Source organism: Petromyzon marinus, chromosome 34, assembly GCF_048934315.1.
Source record: "Petromyzon marinus isolate PM22_M1 ecotype Great Lakes invasive population chromosome 34, UKy_Petmar_22M1.pri1.0, whole genome shotgun sequence".
Classification (NCBI taxonomy): Eukaryota; Metazoa; Chordata; class Hyperoartia; order Petromyzontiformes; family Petromyzontidae; genus Petromyzon; species Petromyzon marinus.
This window is the reverse complement of record NC_133700.1, coordinates 2966328-2985030: the sequence shown is the minus strand read 5'-3', so window position 1 is coordinate 2985030 and position 18703 is coordinate 2966328. Positions and strand designations below refer to the sequence as shown.

General features: G+C 50.9%; 1 protein-coding gene across 4 annotated transcripts in view; it reads left to right on the top strand.

Annotated features, from left to right (window-relative positions):
- Positions 1-17689, top strand: part of LOC116948582 (thyroid hormone receptor beta-A-like) — a 48658-nt gene extending 30969 nt beyond the window's left edge. For 3 of the 4 annotated variants that reach the window (XM_076071629.1, XM_076071630.1, XM_076071627.1), the window contains 6 exons: positions 3772-3872; positions 5622-5796; positions 12604-12818; positions 13817-14011; positions 15432-15690; positions 16499-17689. In XM_076071629.1, coding sequence (XP_075927744.1) covers positions 3772-3872; positions 5622-5796; positions 12604-12818; positions 13817-14011; positions 15432-15690; positions 16499-16740 — 1187 coding nt within the window. In that variant the 3' untranslated portion in view covers positions 16741-17689. The remainder of the gene's footprint in view (positions 1-3771; positions 3873-5621; positions 5797-12603; positions 12819-13816; positions 14012-15431; positions 15691-16498) is intronic. The other variant, XM_076071628.1, reaches the window with a different exon arrangement.
- Positions 17690-18703: the final 1014 nt, after the last annotated feature.

Here is an 18703-nt window from a genome sequence, read left to right as displayed (position 1 = left end):
TCATCAGGTGGAAAATTAGAGCAGCCAAATAATCTAAACGCGTGTTTCTAAATGTGGAGGGAAACAACCGCGACCACATATATTTGCAAACTCCGAATATACAGCAGTCGTCAGGATCGGGAGCGACTCCACCTCCTCCTGTATTCAAGGCGAGGGAGTTAACATCTCATCACCACAGCGCCACCACTTATATCCATTGGTGGTCCTAGGCCTGTGGTGGAAATTCCACATCCCTATGGTGGGGGCCAGACTCTACATCATCATTAGTCATCATCATCATCCATGATCAATCCACTATTTGATGAAGTCCTTCCCTAGTTGCCGCTTATCCTTCATGATCCGATGCAATAATCCACCCAGCTCCTGCACACAAACTGATCCTGACTGTGCCGTGTAAGGCTCTACTGCTATTTGCCTCCCACACAGTGGGAAATAAACAAAGTCTCAAATTGAGTTGCAGAAGTCACATTGCACACAAGGGCAGGGGTCTCCCACACAGCAACACGTTGTCCCAAGAAGAAGTGAGTGCAATGAGACTCGACATGAATCCCATTCACGTCTCCCTCACACGCAGACAAGGACACGGATTCCCCCGTGTAGCCTGGTAGACTATTGGGGCAAGTGCTGTTAGTGAACAACTATTAAGGCTAATGCAGTACACAAAGGGGGTGGTGGCATGCAGAACACTTGCCTGCAGTGTTTAAAACAAGAGGTGTCAGTACGCACAAAATATACGACACAATTGTATTTCAATCTAGATTTGAAGTTTTTAATCTAGATTTAAAAAGATTTTTAATCTAGATTTCAGTGCATTAGGAATGCATAATAAACAGTGCTCACCTCACCTATTCCCGACATTACCACATCAACTTACTGGTACCACCTCACTTTAACAACTGCCCGATTGCCTTTTTCTCCCCAGTGCTGATGTTTTACACACTGCACCAGGTAATAATTTTGGCCGACAAAGGAACATTTACGGAGTGCGGTGCTCCGATTTCAACCAAATTGTGTTCGTTAACAGTACGCGGTGATAGAGCAAGACCGGTGACATGTCGTGTGACATCGTCGCCTCTTTCAGGTGCAGCAACATACAGAATCGCCCCTTAATCCTTCACATCATCCACATCCATTCACACACCACGGCTTGTTTAGCTGGTGCTGTTACCTTAGGGGATCATTAACCATCTCAACCTGACTCAGTTTTTGAAAAATATTTTTAAACCGCAGATCCTCACACACAACCAGTTATCGGCTCCTCCTCGTATGTATGTATGTATGTTGAACTTCTCTCGCGCCGTACGTAGCCAACCATTTTCATTGGAGGTGCGGGAATCGGAGGTGCGGAAATTATCGGTTCAAGAATTTCATCGATCACAGACCCCAGACACATCTCACTCCAGTTCAATATTGTTTTAAAATGGTCATTGGTTGTCAAATACAACTGCCAGAAAGTTATGGAGGATGGTGTGGGTGTGAGGAGGCCGCATTCATCACATATGCTGTGTCGCCTATCGTGAGCGGCGTTTGTGTGCCTCTCACTTTGATATGAATTTCCACCATCGTTAAGCGGTGATTTAGAAACTTGAGTAAATAATCTCACGGGCGCCATGAGGGCACGTCAAATCTCAACAATCTTGTTCTATCACTGTGCACTGTTAATGCACATTTTAATTTTAATCTGAGCGTCACACTCTGCGAATGACCCAGGGGAAGCCCATGCCGGGAAATGTTACCACGTGCCATTGATGTTCGCCATAGCTGTAAATCGAATTTAGGTCACGGTGTTTGTTGTACTGTGTGAAAAAGGCTGGACTGTCACGCACACAGGCAACAATGTAGAACTGTCGCCCTCTGATGGTAGGAAATGGAATGTTCTGGCCCTGTATCGTGTTGGTGTCAGGCGCAAAAGGATCGATTGACACTTTTGGGAATGCCCCTTTTTGTCGATTTGCTGACGTCTCCATAGGCAACAGTGTTGCAAACCGCCAGGCAAAGTCTGCCATTTCATAACTAAGTAAATCAGATCCAACATTTACAAGAGCACAGCTCCATTTACATGTTCATGCAATGTTCTCTCTGTTGTTTGAAGCAATTATTTAATAAGTACCCGTGGCAATTTCACTTTACACCTTTCATGCGTGTAAAAAATACGCGAATACATTTTAAACAAAAGTACATGTAAGAAAAATATATGTTCGTACATTGGAGGCTTTAATTGTGAGTTGGCAGGAAACTAGTTTCTAGCGACACATGGTAGGAAAACAAAATCACCACCATGTGTTGCTGATATTAATTTCCATCAAACTGAGCAAAAAGTATTGTTTGCGCAAAAGCCTTTAAAAGACAAAAAAAAAATACCACCAACTTGGTGTGCAGCTGCGTTAATTAATTTAGCCAGAATTTTACTGGTAGGAACCTCCTGGTTACACCAGCTCACAGGGGATTATTGTGTCCGTCCGTCGTGCATCCAAAAATGGGAGGGGTGGGGCTGGGTGGAGAGGGGAGGGTGGGGAGGGGCTGGGTGGGGAGGGGTGGGGCTGGGTGGAGAGGGGAGGGGCTGGGTGGGGAGGGTGGGGCTGGGTGGGGAGGGGAGGGTGGGGAGGGGCTGGGTGGGGAGGGGAGGGTGGGGAGGGGCTGGGTGGAGAGGGAAGGGCTGGGTGGGGGGTGGGGTGGGGCTGGGTGGGGAGGGGCTGGTCACCCCGTGGTGCCCTTATAAAACTCAACGTTTAACCTACTCACGCCAGCTTGTGCCCGCCCTCACAGTCGGGCATATTTGCGGAATACACCACGCTGCCGTTGTCCCTGGCCATTAACCGAGCAACCCAACGTTCCTACCAGCTCCCTCCGCAGGAATGTGTTTTTTTTATTTTAGTCATCGTCTTAGTTTAGTCAATGGTAACCTCTCGTCCAGTTTTTTAGCTGAGCCTTAGTCATTGCATCATTTTATTTATGTAACCCAGATCGCCCTTGCAAACGGGGCAGTGATTCATGTCTCTCAATGCGGTCCATGTTTCATCACCTAATCAAATAAGGGGTACTTACTCCAGTCAAAAACGGAGTCCACTCTTCGCTGTTAAATGTTGGTTGTTAAACGTTAATTGTGAGAGATGCACATTTCCCCCCAGCCGATATCAAGTGAACTCAGTAAATATTTTAATCTGCAGGACATGTAAAGTATAGCCAACTATCTAACATATTTATTCTTCATCGGTGCATTGTAGTCTATGGCAACGTTACTAAATTATCTTACTAATTGGCTGTATCGGGTGGTGGTGGATTTAACGACACATTCATATTCACGTGATCCAATTAAAAAAAAAACTTTATTACGTATTACTAAATTATCTCAGTCTGCGTCTTCATTCGAACTCCTTATTGCATCTCGTCGCGGTCACTTCGTTACTCTTTGGTGGGTAGCTCTTGTCTCCCTGGATGATTTTCGTCCGTTCATAGCCTTCGTAACACCCAGCTTTTCTGCACCGATAATACGGGTCCACAATTTACTTTTAAGTTTGGCCACCTAACAATGACCAACGTTTGTGTCGTTACCAACCCAAACACGCATTTTTTTTGCCGCACGTACGAGCGTTTAACATGCCGATTAATTATTACTCATGTATCAGCTCGCCGGTCAAGCTGAATAATTCTCACAAACCACATTTAGCGTTCAAACAACTCCCCCCCCACCCCACCCCACCCCGCTTCACCGCCGAGTGACTCTCACCAATTTCACGCACGATAAAATGACGTTAACCCGTGGGCGTGCAGGCTACGTGCCGAGCTACCTGGACAAGGACGAGCCGTGCGTGGTGTGCGGGGATCGTGCCACGGGTTACCACTACCGCTGCATCACCTGCGAGGGCTGCAAGGTTCGCCGGGAGCGCGGGTGTCGCGGCATCCCACGCTGGCGCGTTGCGCGCCCACAGGGCCCGATTTTTGGGTGGAGGTTCTCACAAAAAGAGTCACATCTGAAGAAGTCCTTTCATGCCCCCCCTCTCACCCATCCCGTTATCGAACTGCTTTTTTCGTGGTCTAGTTCGATGTCCTTACCCCGCACCTCCGATTAGCACGGTTGGCTACGTACGCATGCGAAAGACGTTCAACATGCATGCATACGTACATCACCCCACACCGAACAGAGTGGTGAAATATAGTCAAAACCCCCACATATGACCGACACAGTGTGGGCGGAGGGATTTTACCCAGCAGTGGACTGACAAATTGGCCGGAAAATATTAAACGGCGTAATATCTCATAGAGGTGCAGCCCTGTAATTTCTATATAACACCACTGCTGGCAGAAGAGCCGCACCCACCAGAAGGAGCTATGGAGAGTCCCCCCCACCCTCCCTCTGCAGGGTATTTTAGACCTCCTCTTGCACGCTGGTAAGACACCTTTGAAGAGGTGGGTGTACCCACGCTTTACCCAACCATGCACGACCAGCCAATCAATTGCGGTTGTATCCCATATATACTGCTGGGTGGACAGATATGGTGGTGGGTGGGGATTTGAGAAACTTGCCCCATTGTTTTAACTGCCACGCTGGGAGGTCGAATCCAACCGGCGACCTCTGGATTGCCAGTCCAGTGTGAAAACAAAGTCCAGTTTGATAACAGAGAGCAGGCAGTTCGGCGGTGTGATAACTTCTCTTATGAGACCCCTTTTTTTGGCCAGGATCAAGATGATGAAAAAAAAAATTAATAGGCCTGACCCTTTTCCAGACTCGATGCCTAACGCGCGTATTCTTGCCAGAAAGGGTTAACGCCTATTCACGTGGGTGCAATACGGTGCGAAAGAAGTTCAACATACAGACGTAGACAACACGATTCCCCTCATCAGTGTGATAACTATGACTACGCTGTGCGGCGGCATCCCCGTGAGTAAAAACGGGGGTAATGTGTGCGTCGGAGTCTCTCCGATCACAGCAAGGTCTCGGAGTACGCGGCCGGGGGGTTAGGTTCCGTGTACCGCCGCGTAAGCGCGAATTCGCTTCAGTTCTTCTTTGGTTCTTTCGGTAAAGTCACGTAGAATGAGAATGCAAAATAAAAAAACACAATAAAATTCTCACGACGTTTCGCCCACAACGCAAGCGGCCGTCTTCAGGTGAAAGGTACAGACCTGTCGGGACGACAGAGCTTCAATGATGACAGCTTCAATGAAGCTCTGTCGTCCCGACAGGTCTGTACCTTTCACCTGAAGACGGCCGCTTGCGTTGTGGCCGAAACGTCGTGAGAATTTTATTGTGTTATTTTATTTTTTATTCTCATTCTACGTGACTTTACCGAAAGAACCAAAGAAGATGAATCCTTGCATTCACGAAAGCTTTAAATCGAAAAAAATTCGCTTAAGTTTTTGGTTTCACCTGTACGAGTGTACATACAATGTACATGCTTAACGAAGTGCAGTGCTGCACGGTAAATTATTCACTAAATCATCTGCACGTGATCGGTACGAAAGGGCGATGCGGTGGTCACAACGCCCCCTCCCCCTTCCCCCCTCCCCCCGTGCGCTTAGCGAAAGTGACAAAACGCGAGTCGCACAAAGTGTGAGAGGGGGTCGGTCGAGTACTCGCCTCGCTGGAATAATTGCTGGGCAATGATCGGTGTTGACGGTCGCAGGGATTCTTCAGGCGGACCATCCAGAAGAGTCTGCACGCCACCTACATCTGCAAGTTCGCCGGAGGCTGCATCATCGACCGCGTGACGCGCAACCAGTGCCAGGACTGCCGGTTCCGCAAGTGCCTGGCCGTGGGGATGGTCAGTGACCGTACGTACCCGGGGATGGTCAGTGACCGTACGTACCCGTTCCTCGACGCATCTTGTTGGCACATTGCGACATCGAAGATGAGCCGCCGGACGGTGCAATTTTGTGGCCATGCAACCCAAACTGTGGACCGCATCGGTAAGGCAGCGGAAGTCCTGCGCTCCTTGAAGGGATGAGATTGCGGCAATTGCACGAACTCTCCCGGAGCCCTCTCTCGTCGTGGACAAACAGATCTCGAGACATGTATTATGCTCCCGAACATATTTTTTCATAACGCAATGCAGCACATTTCCCAGGGGTTGCTTCCCGATGATCAGCGACCGTGCCCTTTCCTGCCTGCCGCCGAGCGGTGGCGCTAGGCACAAGCCAACCAAGCAAAAGTTCAGGGATCCAAGTAGCTCGAGAGGCGCCAAATTATTGAAAAGAAATTTGCGGACGCATTAAAACAGAAAATCAGCTCGACTTCATAGTCCAGTAAGCAGAACCATCTCATAATTTGAATAACACTTAAAAAAGTCGTTTTAATTGTAACACGTCTGCGACCTTCATTGTGATCATTGTTCAGCGTGTAATGTGTGTGGTCAAGCGACGCACCAAACAATTGGTGGGCACCACCATTGCTGCTGCTGCTGCCCTCCTCAGCTCAGTGCCGCGTCTTCGCCGCACACCATGGGTCCCCTCTCCTCTCCTTGGGTGCGGCTTCTTTTTGTCTTGGCACGGCCCAAGATGAGAAGGCCCGCAAGCGTGTGCGTGCGTGCGTGTGTGAGGAGCGGTAGTGTAGCGGTTAGCGCGCTGTGCTACGAACCTGGCAACCCGCGTTCGATTCTCGCTCACGGCCAACACCGGTGACGATTATCTCAACCGATGCTGGGCCTCCCCTAGGTCGACTCAGCCTCAAATAAGTACCTGGTGCGGTGTTTAAAGATCGCCACAGTGGAGACAAAGGCGGCCGGGCATGGTGCTGGCCACCCACTCCCTCGTGTGCCGTCCCGGCCTTCATAGGTGCTCGCTAACAGCACTTGCCCCAACAGTCTGTTCAGGCTATACGGGGGATCTTTGTCTCTCTGGTTGGCACAGTAGGGGGAGCAGATCTGGTGTATCTTGCCAGCCATCTCAGTCGGCCAACCCATGGGCACCTGATGGGTCGGTCCCGTGACCTATCAGCAAAAGCCTTTGACACTTCACGTGACTGCCTCACAGTGCACCTGGACTGGCACCGGCGCCGTGGTGACGTCACAATCATATAGTGGTGAACGGCGGTTGTAGTGTTGGCATTGGTTAGGGGTTGGTAGGAGCGCCTATTCGGGAGGTCGGCTGAACCTTCGAGCGAGGCCGCAATTGACGGCACTAAAATAATTACAATATATGTTACCGTGTGCTCCGGATTATAAGACTCTCAAGAAAGCGATACGCACCCACAACTTTAAGTGAAACAAATCAGGTCAAGCATATACACACAAAGTACCTACCAGATCATAAGACATCCCATAAAACTTTTGCTTCAAAATACAGTGCGAAGAAAGTGTGTTGTAATGTGGAGAATTTGGGAGCATTAACAGTTTTACTGTCCACAATTACTATTCTTCAGTGTCGTGTTATATAAGTGTAACGACCGAAAAATTACCCCAAGCCAATATGCAGCCTAACGGCTATTTGAAAATAAACAAAAGTCTCCGATTGGTAGAAAGAGGCCTCCACGGTGATTGGTTGGGAGGTAAACTTTTTAAAGGGATTGGAGGAATAAGGTTTGAACGAGAAATTGGAAAACAGAGAGTATCCGTTATCGGGGAAGGACAGGGATTGGCTAAGGGAAAACAAAAACAAGGGCAAGAAGTTCCAGATTTGAAGCTTTCGTGACTGCAAGGATTCATACTCTTTAGTTTTTTCAGTGAAGTCACGTAGGTAAAATAAATGAAAACAACTAAATTAAATCACGACGTGTCGGAGGCAACACAAGCTTCCTTCTTTCAGGTGGAAACCGTCACAGCAAAATTGCTGTATCAAGTGAAGAGAGCTCTAAGATACCCGAGATTATATACAGGTTAAGGGGGGTGGGGGAGGAGCCAGGAAGGGCCGTGGGGTGGGGGGGGCTAAGTTAAGCTGCCTTTTGTTATGCTGCAGGGGGGTGAGGGGGACGGAGAGGCGATGGCGAGCGGTGATCGAAAGCAAGCGCAGCCAACTGGAAGAAATAGAAATGGCTGTACAATTACAAGGCAGCTAACGTTTGACTTGGTTGATAACATCTTTCCAATGATTGCTCAATTTAAAACCATCCTCTCGGTTGAAATTGTGTCTATGTTTATATCTGGATGGCTACATGGACAAATCTTTGGTAACATTCGGGAGGTTTGCAGAGTACTTTGGTATTGGAGAAAACAATATCACGAGAACCCGCTGTGTTGAAACAGTGATCAGCTACGGCCGAAGAATTCGTTCTGCCGTGTTTCAAGTCTGATTTGTGCTCGCGAATTCGGTCAGAAATATGTCATTTCGTCTTCCCAATACAGCAGTCACCGCAGGTACAACTCAATTTGTAAACACCGGAGTACTGTAAGTCAGGAATGACATCCTTTACGGATGGGATCACCCCTAAACATATACCAGAAGAGGATGTGACCTCTCAGGTCGATGTAGCCCTCAAAGGCATAGGACACATCCAAGCGGACGTTGCGAGAGCTGAAATAGCCACTATTCTCAAGAATGCTAAGAAACCCATGAGCAACATTAGCAAAATCGAACGCTCTGAACTCGCGAATTTTAAAGAGAGGGATGATATAGTCATCCTCTCGGCCGACAAGGGCAATGCTACTGTTATGGATAAAAACTCATGCAACAACAAAATCCAGGACCTACTCAATGATGGAAGTTACTCCAAAATTAAAAGTGATCCTACTAACAGCCTAACGACAAAAAACAACAATATCATCACTAGTTCGACTTCCCTAATCGAACCAACCAAACGTCCCTCCCTAAAACCCTCGGCTGCACGACCTCCCAGATTCTATGGTCTTCCCAAGATCCATAAAGAAGGTACCCCCCTATGGCCCATCGTGTCCACAATCAACTCTCCTACCTACAAACTAGCCCGTTTTTTATCGGATACTCTGCATCCCTTCACTGGCAAGACCACCTCAGCAGTACTTAACGCAACCCAATTGGTTTCTATGGTCAAGGACATTGTACTGTCTCCTGACGATATCTCGTCAGCTTTGATGTGGTCTCTCTGTTCACCAAGGTCCCAGTGCCTGACACCATAACAATAATTGAAGACTTGGTCTAACATCGATTGAACCCTGATGTACCTGCGCTGGTTAGGCACTGCCTCACCAACACTTACTTTACCTGGAATGGTACCTTCGATAAACAAAACGAGGGTACCCCTATGGGTTCCCCCTTGTCACCAGTGATAGCCAATGTTTTCATGGACAAATTTGAATCAGACGCCATCCAGACATCCACCCTTCGTCCTGCCCTTTGGAAGAGATATGTGGATGACACTTTCGTCATTTGGCCACATGGCCTTCCAGCTTTGAACCATTTCTTAGACCACATCAATTCCAGACACCCATCCATAAAATGCACCATGGAAGTGGAGAAAGATGGCAAGCTGCCATTCTTGGATGTTCTGTTTGAGAGGAGGCCTGATGGCTCCTTGGGACATTCTATTTAAAGGAAGGCCACCCACACAGATTCCGACTTGAAGCCTGATTCCCACCACCACCCGGCTCAAAATAATGATCTCATCAAAACACTATACCACAGGGCTCATTGCATTTCTGACCAACACCACCTGGCCAGTGAATTAAAACATGTACATCTGGCCCTCAAGATGAACGGATACTCTGACTGTACTATCCGCCAAGCTGTTTCTCCCACCATACAGAAACAACCACCTGATACTCCAATCAAAATCATCACGTTGCCATACATAGCAGGCATTACCAAAAATATTTCCATAATTCTAAACAAACACAAGATCCAGGTCCGGTTCAATACAGTATACAAAATCCGTAATCTGATCCCATCCGTATTGGATTTCATTCCTGACTTACAGTACCCCGGTGTTTACAAATTGAGTTGTACCTGCGGTGACTGCTATATCGAGGAGACGAAACGACATATTTCTGACCGAATTCGCGAGCACAAATCAGATTTGAAACACGGCAGAACGAATTATTCGGCCGTAGCTGATCACTGTTTCAACACAGCGATACCAAAGTACTCCGCAAACCTCTCGGATACTACCAAGGATTTGTCCATGAAGCCATCCAGATATACAAACATAGACACAACGTCAACTGAGAGGATGGTTTTAAATTGAGCAATCATTTGAAAGATGTTATCAACCAAAACCAAACTTTAGCTGCCTTGTAATTGTACAGCCATTTCTATTTCTTCTAGTTGGCTGCGCTTGCTTTCGATCACCGCTCGCCATCGCCTCTCCGTCCCCCTCACCCCTCTGCAGCATAACAAAAGGCGGCTTAACTTAGCCCCCCCCCCACCCACATCCCTTCCTGGCTCCTGCCCCCCCCCCCCTTTAACCTGTATATAATCTCGGGTATCTTAGAGCTCTCTTCACTTGATACAGCAATTTTGCTGTGACGGTTTCCACCTGAAGACGGAAGCTTGTGTTGCCTCCGAAACGTCGTGATTTAATTGAGTTGTTTTCATTTATTTTACCTACGTGACTTTACCGAAAAAAACAAAGAGTAAGGACAAGAAGGTTCGAGAAAGGGGGCTGAGGAATATAAAATGGGAGAGCGCGAGGAGTGGGGACTATTCGGGGGAAGTTTATAAGCTGGAAGACACGCACGAAGCCTCGGGTTCATTATTGTGGCTCTGTCCAAATAAGAGTAGCTCTTCGTCGTCAAAGTCGTTACATAAGCAAAAACAAAAAAAGACGTTAAGATGCGTGGCATGACCTAGAACATCTCGGAGGACGTCGTAAGCTTGCTCTTTTCAAGTCGTATTTGCAAAGGCTCTCGTAACCCTTCGGGGCCGTGTATGTTAACAACGCGGAGCTGCCTTGTCAGAGCCATTCATAGCAACAGAGCCTTCACATCACATGCAAAACTGGGGCAGAGCCTCGAAGCCATTTGCGGAATAACAAACGTTAATGATTTCCTACCCAACCGGCAATGGTGTTCATCTCCTCTTCATTACAGCTCTGAGCCAGTGGTGAACATTCTACATTGCTATGGTCGGGAGCAAGTCCATCCATATGACAGCAGCTGTTAATACCTATTTTATCAACCCTGGAGGGATCATGGGCTGAGTGACCCCCAACAAGGATTTTAATTTGCGACCTTCCGATCGCGAGCTGCTCGCACGACCACTGAGCCACACGAAGTCATAAGCATTCAAATGCGATTCGAGACGTTTCAATTGCTGCATTTAACTCCCACGATAGATGGTTTGATTAATTTGATTGTGAGTTTACATACTAAATCCAAATTAATATCCCATAACGTGGCCTGTGACCACATCACCCGGAATGCGCCGGATCTCGTCAGATCTCGGAAGCTAAGCAGGTGTGATCCTGGACGGTGCTTGGATGGGCGACCATGTATGACCGGTGTGATAGGCTCTATATCACCGTTGGGCTGCGTGGGGGACAGCAGAGGGTATTGCAGAAAAATACATTGTTGTACCCTACTTCTAAGCTCCAGTATCTATGCTCCAATATCCATGCTTCCAACTTTTGCCAATACCCACTGACCAGTTACGGTGAAGCATGGTCAGTAACCCATATGACCTAGCCTGGTATGGGGAGGCCTTTATCCAGCAATGGAGTCACAAAAAGGCCGTTCATATACACACACACTGAGAAGGGACTTCATCTTTAAGGTAATAAATAACTACTCCAGTGCATTCATTCCTGGTGTGATTGCAATGTTCTCTGACAACAGGGTGCCACGTTGGTGAGGTGTTAACAACCTCGTCTGCTATACAGGAGGTCGTGAGTTCGATCCCGACACCGACGCCGAGTATATTTGGAGTTTGCATGACCTCCCCGTGGTCACGTGGATTTTTCTCCGAGTCCTCCGGTTTTTCACTCCATCTTTATAAATAAACATGCATTTAGAGTATTTGGCTGCTATAAATTTCCACGTGATGAACCACTTTTTAGAACTATCATTTGTGGCCAGGTGGCTTCTGAAAAAGAGCTATAAAGCTCAGTGGGCCTTACCTGGTAAAAAAAAAAATGTTTAGTTAGTTTTATAACGGTGACTGCCAGGCCATGCGTGACAGTAGTCACTAGAGTCCACAGAGTGTTCCGGCACCGGTGCGTCGTGTGGCCCAAGACGGCGGAGATGTTGGCTCATTAGGGGCCCTCGGAACAAGTTATTTTGGTGGCCCTCTCTTTCAAATTCACGTATAGCCAGAGACAGAAGTAGTGGGAAATTATAAATGTAGCCAGAAATAGATGAAAAGTTATGAGAGATGCAGACAATATAGATATTAGAGAGACTAATTGGCTGCATTTTTAATTACCTTGTTATGTTTATTCGGATTTGAATGTGAGCTAATATTTTATGCACCCCTATTTTTTCATAAATCAAGGGTCCTTTGAGCTACGTGGGGCCCTAAGCTTGTTATGCTTATGCCTATCGCCGCCACTGCCTCAGATGCTGGGTATTTAGTACTGCCAAGATTGAATGAATGTGGTGAACTTCTTTCGCGCCGTACATAGCCAACCGTGCTAATCGGAGATGTGGGGGAAGGACAACAGGATTGCCACCGGACGGAGAAGAGACAGAGTTTCTCCTCTCAGCAGCCGGTGGTCAACGCTGTCCCCCCCAACCTCCCCCCCCCCCCACGGCCCCGCACCTCCAGTTGTGCTGGACGAGGACAAGCGGCAGGCCAAGCGGCGGCTGATCGAGGAGAACCGTGAGCGTCGGCGCCGCGAGGAGTCGCAGAGGCAGACGCAGCAGCAGCGGCTGCCGGCGGAGCCCAGCGCCGCTGAGTGGGAGCTCATCCGCATGGTGACCGATGCTCACCGAGCCACCAGCACGCAGGGCAATGGCTGGAAGGAGCACCTCGGGTTCTTGGTGAGCGCCGCGGTGGCGAGATGTTAACTCCCTCGCCTGCTTTGCAGGAGGTCGTGGGTTCGATCTCAGCCCTGACTCCTTGCTGTAATATTTGGAGTTTGCATGCTTCTCTCCCCGTGGTCTCGTGGTCCTCCGGTTTTTCCTTCCACATTTAGAAACATGCATTTAGAGTAATTGGCTGGTATACATTTCCACATGATAAGCCACTTCGTTGAGCTGTCAATTGTGGCCAGGTCGCTTCTGAGAAAAAGCTACATAGCTAGTCCAACACCAGTGGAGACTAGACTAGGCTCTAAAGAAAGCCGTCTCGGGTGTGGACCAATCAAATTCAAGGACAGTGCATATTATTATCAGAGTTGTCTTTTTGTTTGCATTTTGACTGCTTGTGTTGCGGTTATTGCAGACATGATGCCTTGAATAAAGGTGTCAGTTTTTTGTGCCAGTTAAAAGGGTAAAACCTATTACTATAGCTCGTAATTTTTTTTTTTTTAAAGTTGGGTTTAGGGTTTTTAGTTAACTGTAACAGCAAACAATGGGTTCACGACAACGCGTGACGCTCGCCATGGCCAGGAGAAGCGGGAGACGCCGTCTCCGTGGCGGACCTGTGGAGTGTGCAGGAGGTGCAACTGCACCGAGGAATCCAGAGCCAGAGGACCAGGCCACTGGACTATGGTTCACTGCACAATGGCCTATGCCAACCATGCTTGCTTGATGTTACTCAAGATCCCATGGCATTCGCTAAAAGAGTACATACTATTGGGCCACTGCCGACATCGGCGGGAATGCTGATGCCGCACTGCACGCGAGAGCGCAGCGGCGGCGATCGGGCGCGCTGCGTCGTGGCGTGCGGGGTGGAGGTTTCCGAGCGAGTTTCCCGAGGGGTTTCGTGCGGCGTGCCCATCGCGTGGCGTGGCGGCGCCTGCAAGGCCACGGGCAAGCGGCGTCGCCACGGCACGTTTGCGCGTACGAGCGGCTGTGTTCGCGGTGCGCGTTGCCAGCCCGAGGAGCGCGAGTCCGCGCCGCGGCCCGGTGAGGCAGGGGAGGTGAAGTCGGCGGGAGCGGCGGCGGTGCAGGAGGAGGCCGACGGTCGCGCACCCGTGGACCTGCAAGCCTTCTCTCAGTTCACGCGGATCATCACGCCCGCCATCACCCGCGTCGTCGACTTCGCCAAGAAGCTGCCCGCCTTCACCGAGGCAAATCCCCCACGCCTGTTGACATTCGTTCACCGTCAGGCGTCGTGAGTGCGATGCGGATGGAGCGGAGATTAGTTTCAGCCCTGTCCATCCAGATCGACGGCCCAGGAAAATATCTTCTGCACCCAGCGCACCACATCCAGTATACCTCTTTGCGATGGATATGGCTACTAGTCATGTGCCTACTCGACTCCAGTCTACCAATGACCAGGAAAACTATTCAGTGGAGAATTAATCCCCGCCTATAAGCCCGGAATGTGCCCCGATCTCATCGCATCTCAGAAGATAAGCACGGTGTGGTATGCATATCGCTTGGATGATATAGGTTGTGAGACTATGTGGTGAGCAACAGAGTGGCAGTACAGCAAACTAAAGAAACACAGAGGGCAGGGTCTGCCAGTGCCGTAGCTGGTGTTCCCTTATCTTGCAGGTAGCAAGTCCCACCTTAGTTTCCTGCAGGAGCTATGGTTAGACAGAGTCACCCCCTCGGTCATCCGAGGTTCTGCAAAGAGACTTGGAATCCAGAGTGGCAGAGAAAGAGTAACGGCTTTGTACGTTTCGAGAGGATGCTCTGGTTATGTGTGTATGTATGTTGAACTTCTTTCGCACCATACGTAGCCAACCGTGCCAATTGGAAGTGCGAAGGTAAGCGAGCCTACCAACGACGTGGGCACTCCCACCGCACGCAGGGCTGCACAACATCATCTAGAGCAGTGTTTTTCGCTCATTTTCAGAGGGGGGAGGGGCACTTACGGCGATAAGACATCAGTGTGGGCCGCCACACATTTAAGAAACCATTGGAATTGACAGCACGATGGGGGGTGTTTCCGTGTGTATAGTCGGGGGGCCGCACGTCAGGGGCCGCACCAAAGGCCCGCCAGTTGTCCCTGGCGGGCCTCTGGCGGGCCCCTAGTGGGCCCCTGGTGGGCCCCTGGTGGGCCCCTGGTGGGCCTCTGGCGGGCCCCTGACAGGCCCCTGGGGGGCCCCTGGCAGGCCCTTGGCGGGCCCCTGGTGGGCCTCTGGTGGGCCCCTAGTGGGCCCCTGGCATGCCCCTGGCGGGCCCCTGGTGGGCCCCTGGCGGGCCTCTGGCGGGCCCCTGGCAGGCCCCTGGCGGGCCCCTGGCAGGCCCCTGGTGGGCCCCTGGTGGGCCCCTGGCAGGCCTCTGGCGGGCCTCTGGCGGGCCCCTGGTGGGCCTCTGGCGGGCCCCTGGTGGGCCCCTGGCAGGCCCCTGGCAGGCCCCTGACGGGCCTCTGGCGAGCCCCTGGTGGGCCCCTGGCGGGCCCCTGGCGGGCCTCTGGCGGGCCCCTGGCGGGCCGCTGGCGGGCCCCTGGCGGGCCTTGCAACAAAGAACGCTGCTCCGGAGAGAGTTGTCCATCGGCGCGTTCATTCGGTCGGCGCCGTCCGCCCTTCTTTCTGTCAGCTGCCGTGCGAGGACCAGATCATTCTGCTCAAGGGCTGCTGCATGGAGATCATGTCGCTGCGCGCCGCCGTGCGCTACGACGCCGAGAGCGACACGCTCACGCTCAACGGCGAGATGGCCGTTCGGCGCGAGCAGCTCAAGCTCGGCGGCCTGGGCGCCGTCTCCGATGCCATCTTCCAGCTGGGGCGTTCGCTCGCCAGCTTCGCGCTGGACGACGCCGAGGTGGCGCTGCTCCAGGCCGTGCTGCTGCTTTCGTCCGGTACGACGCCGCCGCAACGGCCACCGACGTGCCGCCGCCGACGCCACCCGCGGCGACTGCCGCGACGGACGGGCGCCCGGGCGGCACGAGCGATCGTTCCGCGTCGATGGCGGTGGTCCTCCGCGTTGCGCGTGCAGGATGATGCGTCGCGTGCTGACCTGTGTCGCCCGGCACTAGCGTGCTCGAGAGAGTGTGTGTGTGTGTGGGCAGCGACGGTGTCGCGGTGGGCGCGCTGCTGCGCCACGAACCTGATGGCCAGAGTTTCTCTTCCCGCTGACGCCCAACACCAGTGACGCTCATCTCAGGATCAGATCGGAATCTTTATTTGGCAGTATGAGAACCTTTATTTAGACTCGAGGAATAATCTGAACCAGTCCTGGTGGGCCTTCGCTCGGTCGACTCAGCCTCAATTGAGTACCTGGTGCGATGACTAAACAAACACCACGGGGGACAAAAAAGGAGGCTGGGCGTGGTGCTGGCCACTCACCCTCTCGTGTGCCATGCCGGCCTTCATAGGCGCATGCTAACGGCACTTTCCCCCTGCAGTCTGTTAAGCCTACCAGTAGGCAGATGACGCAATGCAGGGTTCTGCACTGGTGGTAAGCCTCGCCTTGCCGATAGCCTAAAGTCGATGCAGACCACCGCTCTGCGACGAAGATCAACGCTTGGCGCGGGTGATCGATGTCAAACGTTGAGGTCGTGCAATGCGACGTCTGATGAAAACGACGACGTTTCACCCCCCCCCCCCCCCCCCCCCCTCACAAGTGCCGGTGAACGTGTGGTGGAGTGGCTCGCCTGTGCCCCACAGACCGGCCGGGCTTGCGGAGTGCGGCGCGAATCGAACGGATCCAGGAGTCGTTCCTGCTGGCGCTGGAGCACTACGTGGCATCGCGCCCGCACACGCAGCGCTTCTTCTGGCCCAAGCTGCTCATGAAGATCACGGACTTGCGCACGATCGGCGCCTGCCACTCCAGCCGCTTCCTGCAGATGCAGGTGGCCTGCCCCACGGAACTCTTCCCTCCGCTCTTCCTCGAGGTCTTCCAGGATTGACGCTAAACCTCCGGCCTCCAGCCCGACAAAGAGGTCGATCGCCGCACCCCCGAGGTGTATCCCCGAGTCTTTTGGGGGGGACGGAAGGCTCCGGGGAAGAAGAACTGTTTACAATGAACTGACAAGCCTCTCCCGATCGCTCGTCTCGAGGTAGTCCGCGTCAGGTGAGGAGCGCCGAGGACTTGCTTTGTGCCGGCTGAGCTTTCACGGCCTTGGCCTAAACGTCTCACCTCTGGTTGTGGGGAAAAAAGACCCAGGACATGTGCGTTAACAAAGCAAGCTTTTGAACAAAAGCAGTGCAGTATGGTTTAGTGCCTGTCACCTGAATTCCTCATGCTGTGTTAAATAAATATCACTCGCTCCCGATCTAATGCAGCAATTGTCACGTGACAGGAATACAAACTGAGATAATGGCTTCTGGGGACTGCCTGCATAACATTTTTTTTTTAAACCAAAATTGTTCTATTCATTTTAATTGATTGAGTAACAGCGACTAATGAGCAAAAAGATCACTTCCTTTCCACGTTTAAAGTTGTAATTAGGTACCTTACAAACATGTAGAGATGAAAAATGTTCATACAATTTCTTGGGAACATTCTCGAAATAACAAGGTGAGACAATTAAGCCTCAACACAATGTCAATAATTTTCCAAGCATTGTACAATTTTTATATATATTTTTACAACTTGTATAATTGTGCAAAGAAATTACTTTCGATTGATTCACTGCTCATTCACGTAACTTAGATGCGCATCGGGTTTTTTTTTGTACGCGAAGGACGACACTGCACGTGCTTTTATGAACTGATGTTCCAAGCAGGCGGCGTTGCCATCGTGCATTACAAGCGAGGACCACGGGTTCATCAGGCAGCAGTGATGCACACGGGATGAGATCCAGTGTTGTTGTCCTCAGCTGTCAAATAAATACGCACTTTTTTTTTTGTATTGTTCTTGGGCTGTGGAAGAAAGCGCATGAAATCTGCGCGGGAAGAGTCCGTCAAAAACCATCAACACAGCGTTCTCAAGAGAGTTCCGTTTTTTTTAGTTTTTATTGCCACGGCGCTGCCCCACAAATCAGTGTCACCTCTTGGTCAAACCAAGACAAAGACCCCCCCCCCGCCCCCCAACGCAAAGTCTTAACAGACTTTTGGGGCAAGTGCTGTTTGTGAGCACCTATAAAGGCCGGCATGGCGCACGAAAGGGTGGGTGGCCAACACTACACCGCCTTTGTCTCCCCAGTGGAGATGTTTACGTGAGGCTGAGTCGACTTCGGGGAAGCCCAGGACTGGTTCAGATAATCGTCAACGGTGTTGGCACGCGAGCGGGAATTTAACTCGGGTCGGCAGGTTCGTAGCGCAGCGCGCTAACCGCTGCACTACCTCATGCAGTGCCACAGAGCAAAAATGCTTCAAAGTGGTACATATTTTATCAACCCTGGAGAGGCTGATGGGCCGAGTCACCCCGCAAGCAGGATTTGAACTCGCAACCATATGGTTGCGCAGCCACTCGCCCTACCGCTGAGCCACCTGGCTGACGACTGGCAACAACTTTGAAGCTAAACCATCATGAGCACACGTCACTGACCCTCACATTCCTTTTTTTATCCTCAATTGACACGAAGACGAAAGTGCAGGGTTAAGTTTACCGTTCTGCTGACGTTTACTTTACTGCGTTATGGCAGAAATGTCCGAGGATTTTTTGAACGAGTGAGACTTGGCCGCGATGTTATCGCATCCCTCCCCCTCCCCCCCACACTCCGTGGACTCGGTAGTGCCCTGCCATGATGCGTCGTTGACGGTGCAGTGGCTTCAGCGAGTATGCTCGCCGCAAGTTGGCAACGGTGGCCTTAGTGCCAGACGACGTGGAGAGTAAATGTAGCAGGAAATGTCCCCCTCCCCTTCCCCTATGGTCACATACTTGAGAATGTGGAAAAAGTTAACACGAAGAAATTGCTGAAACAAATG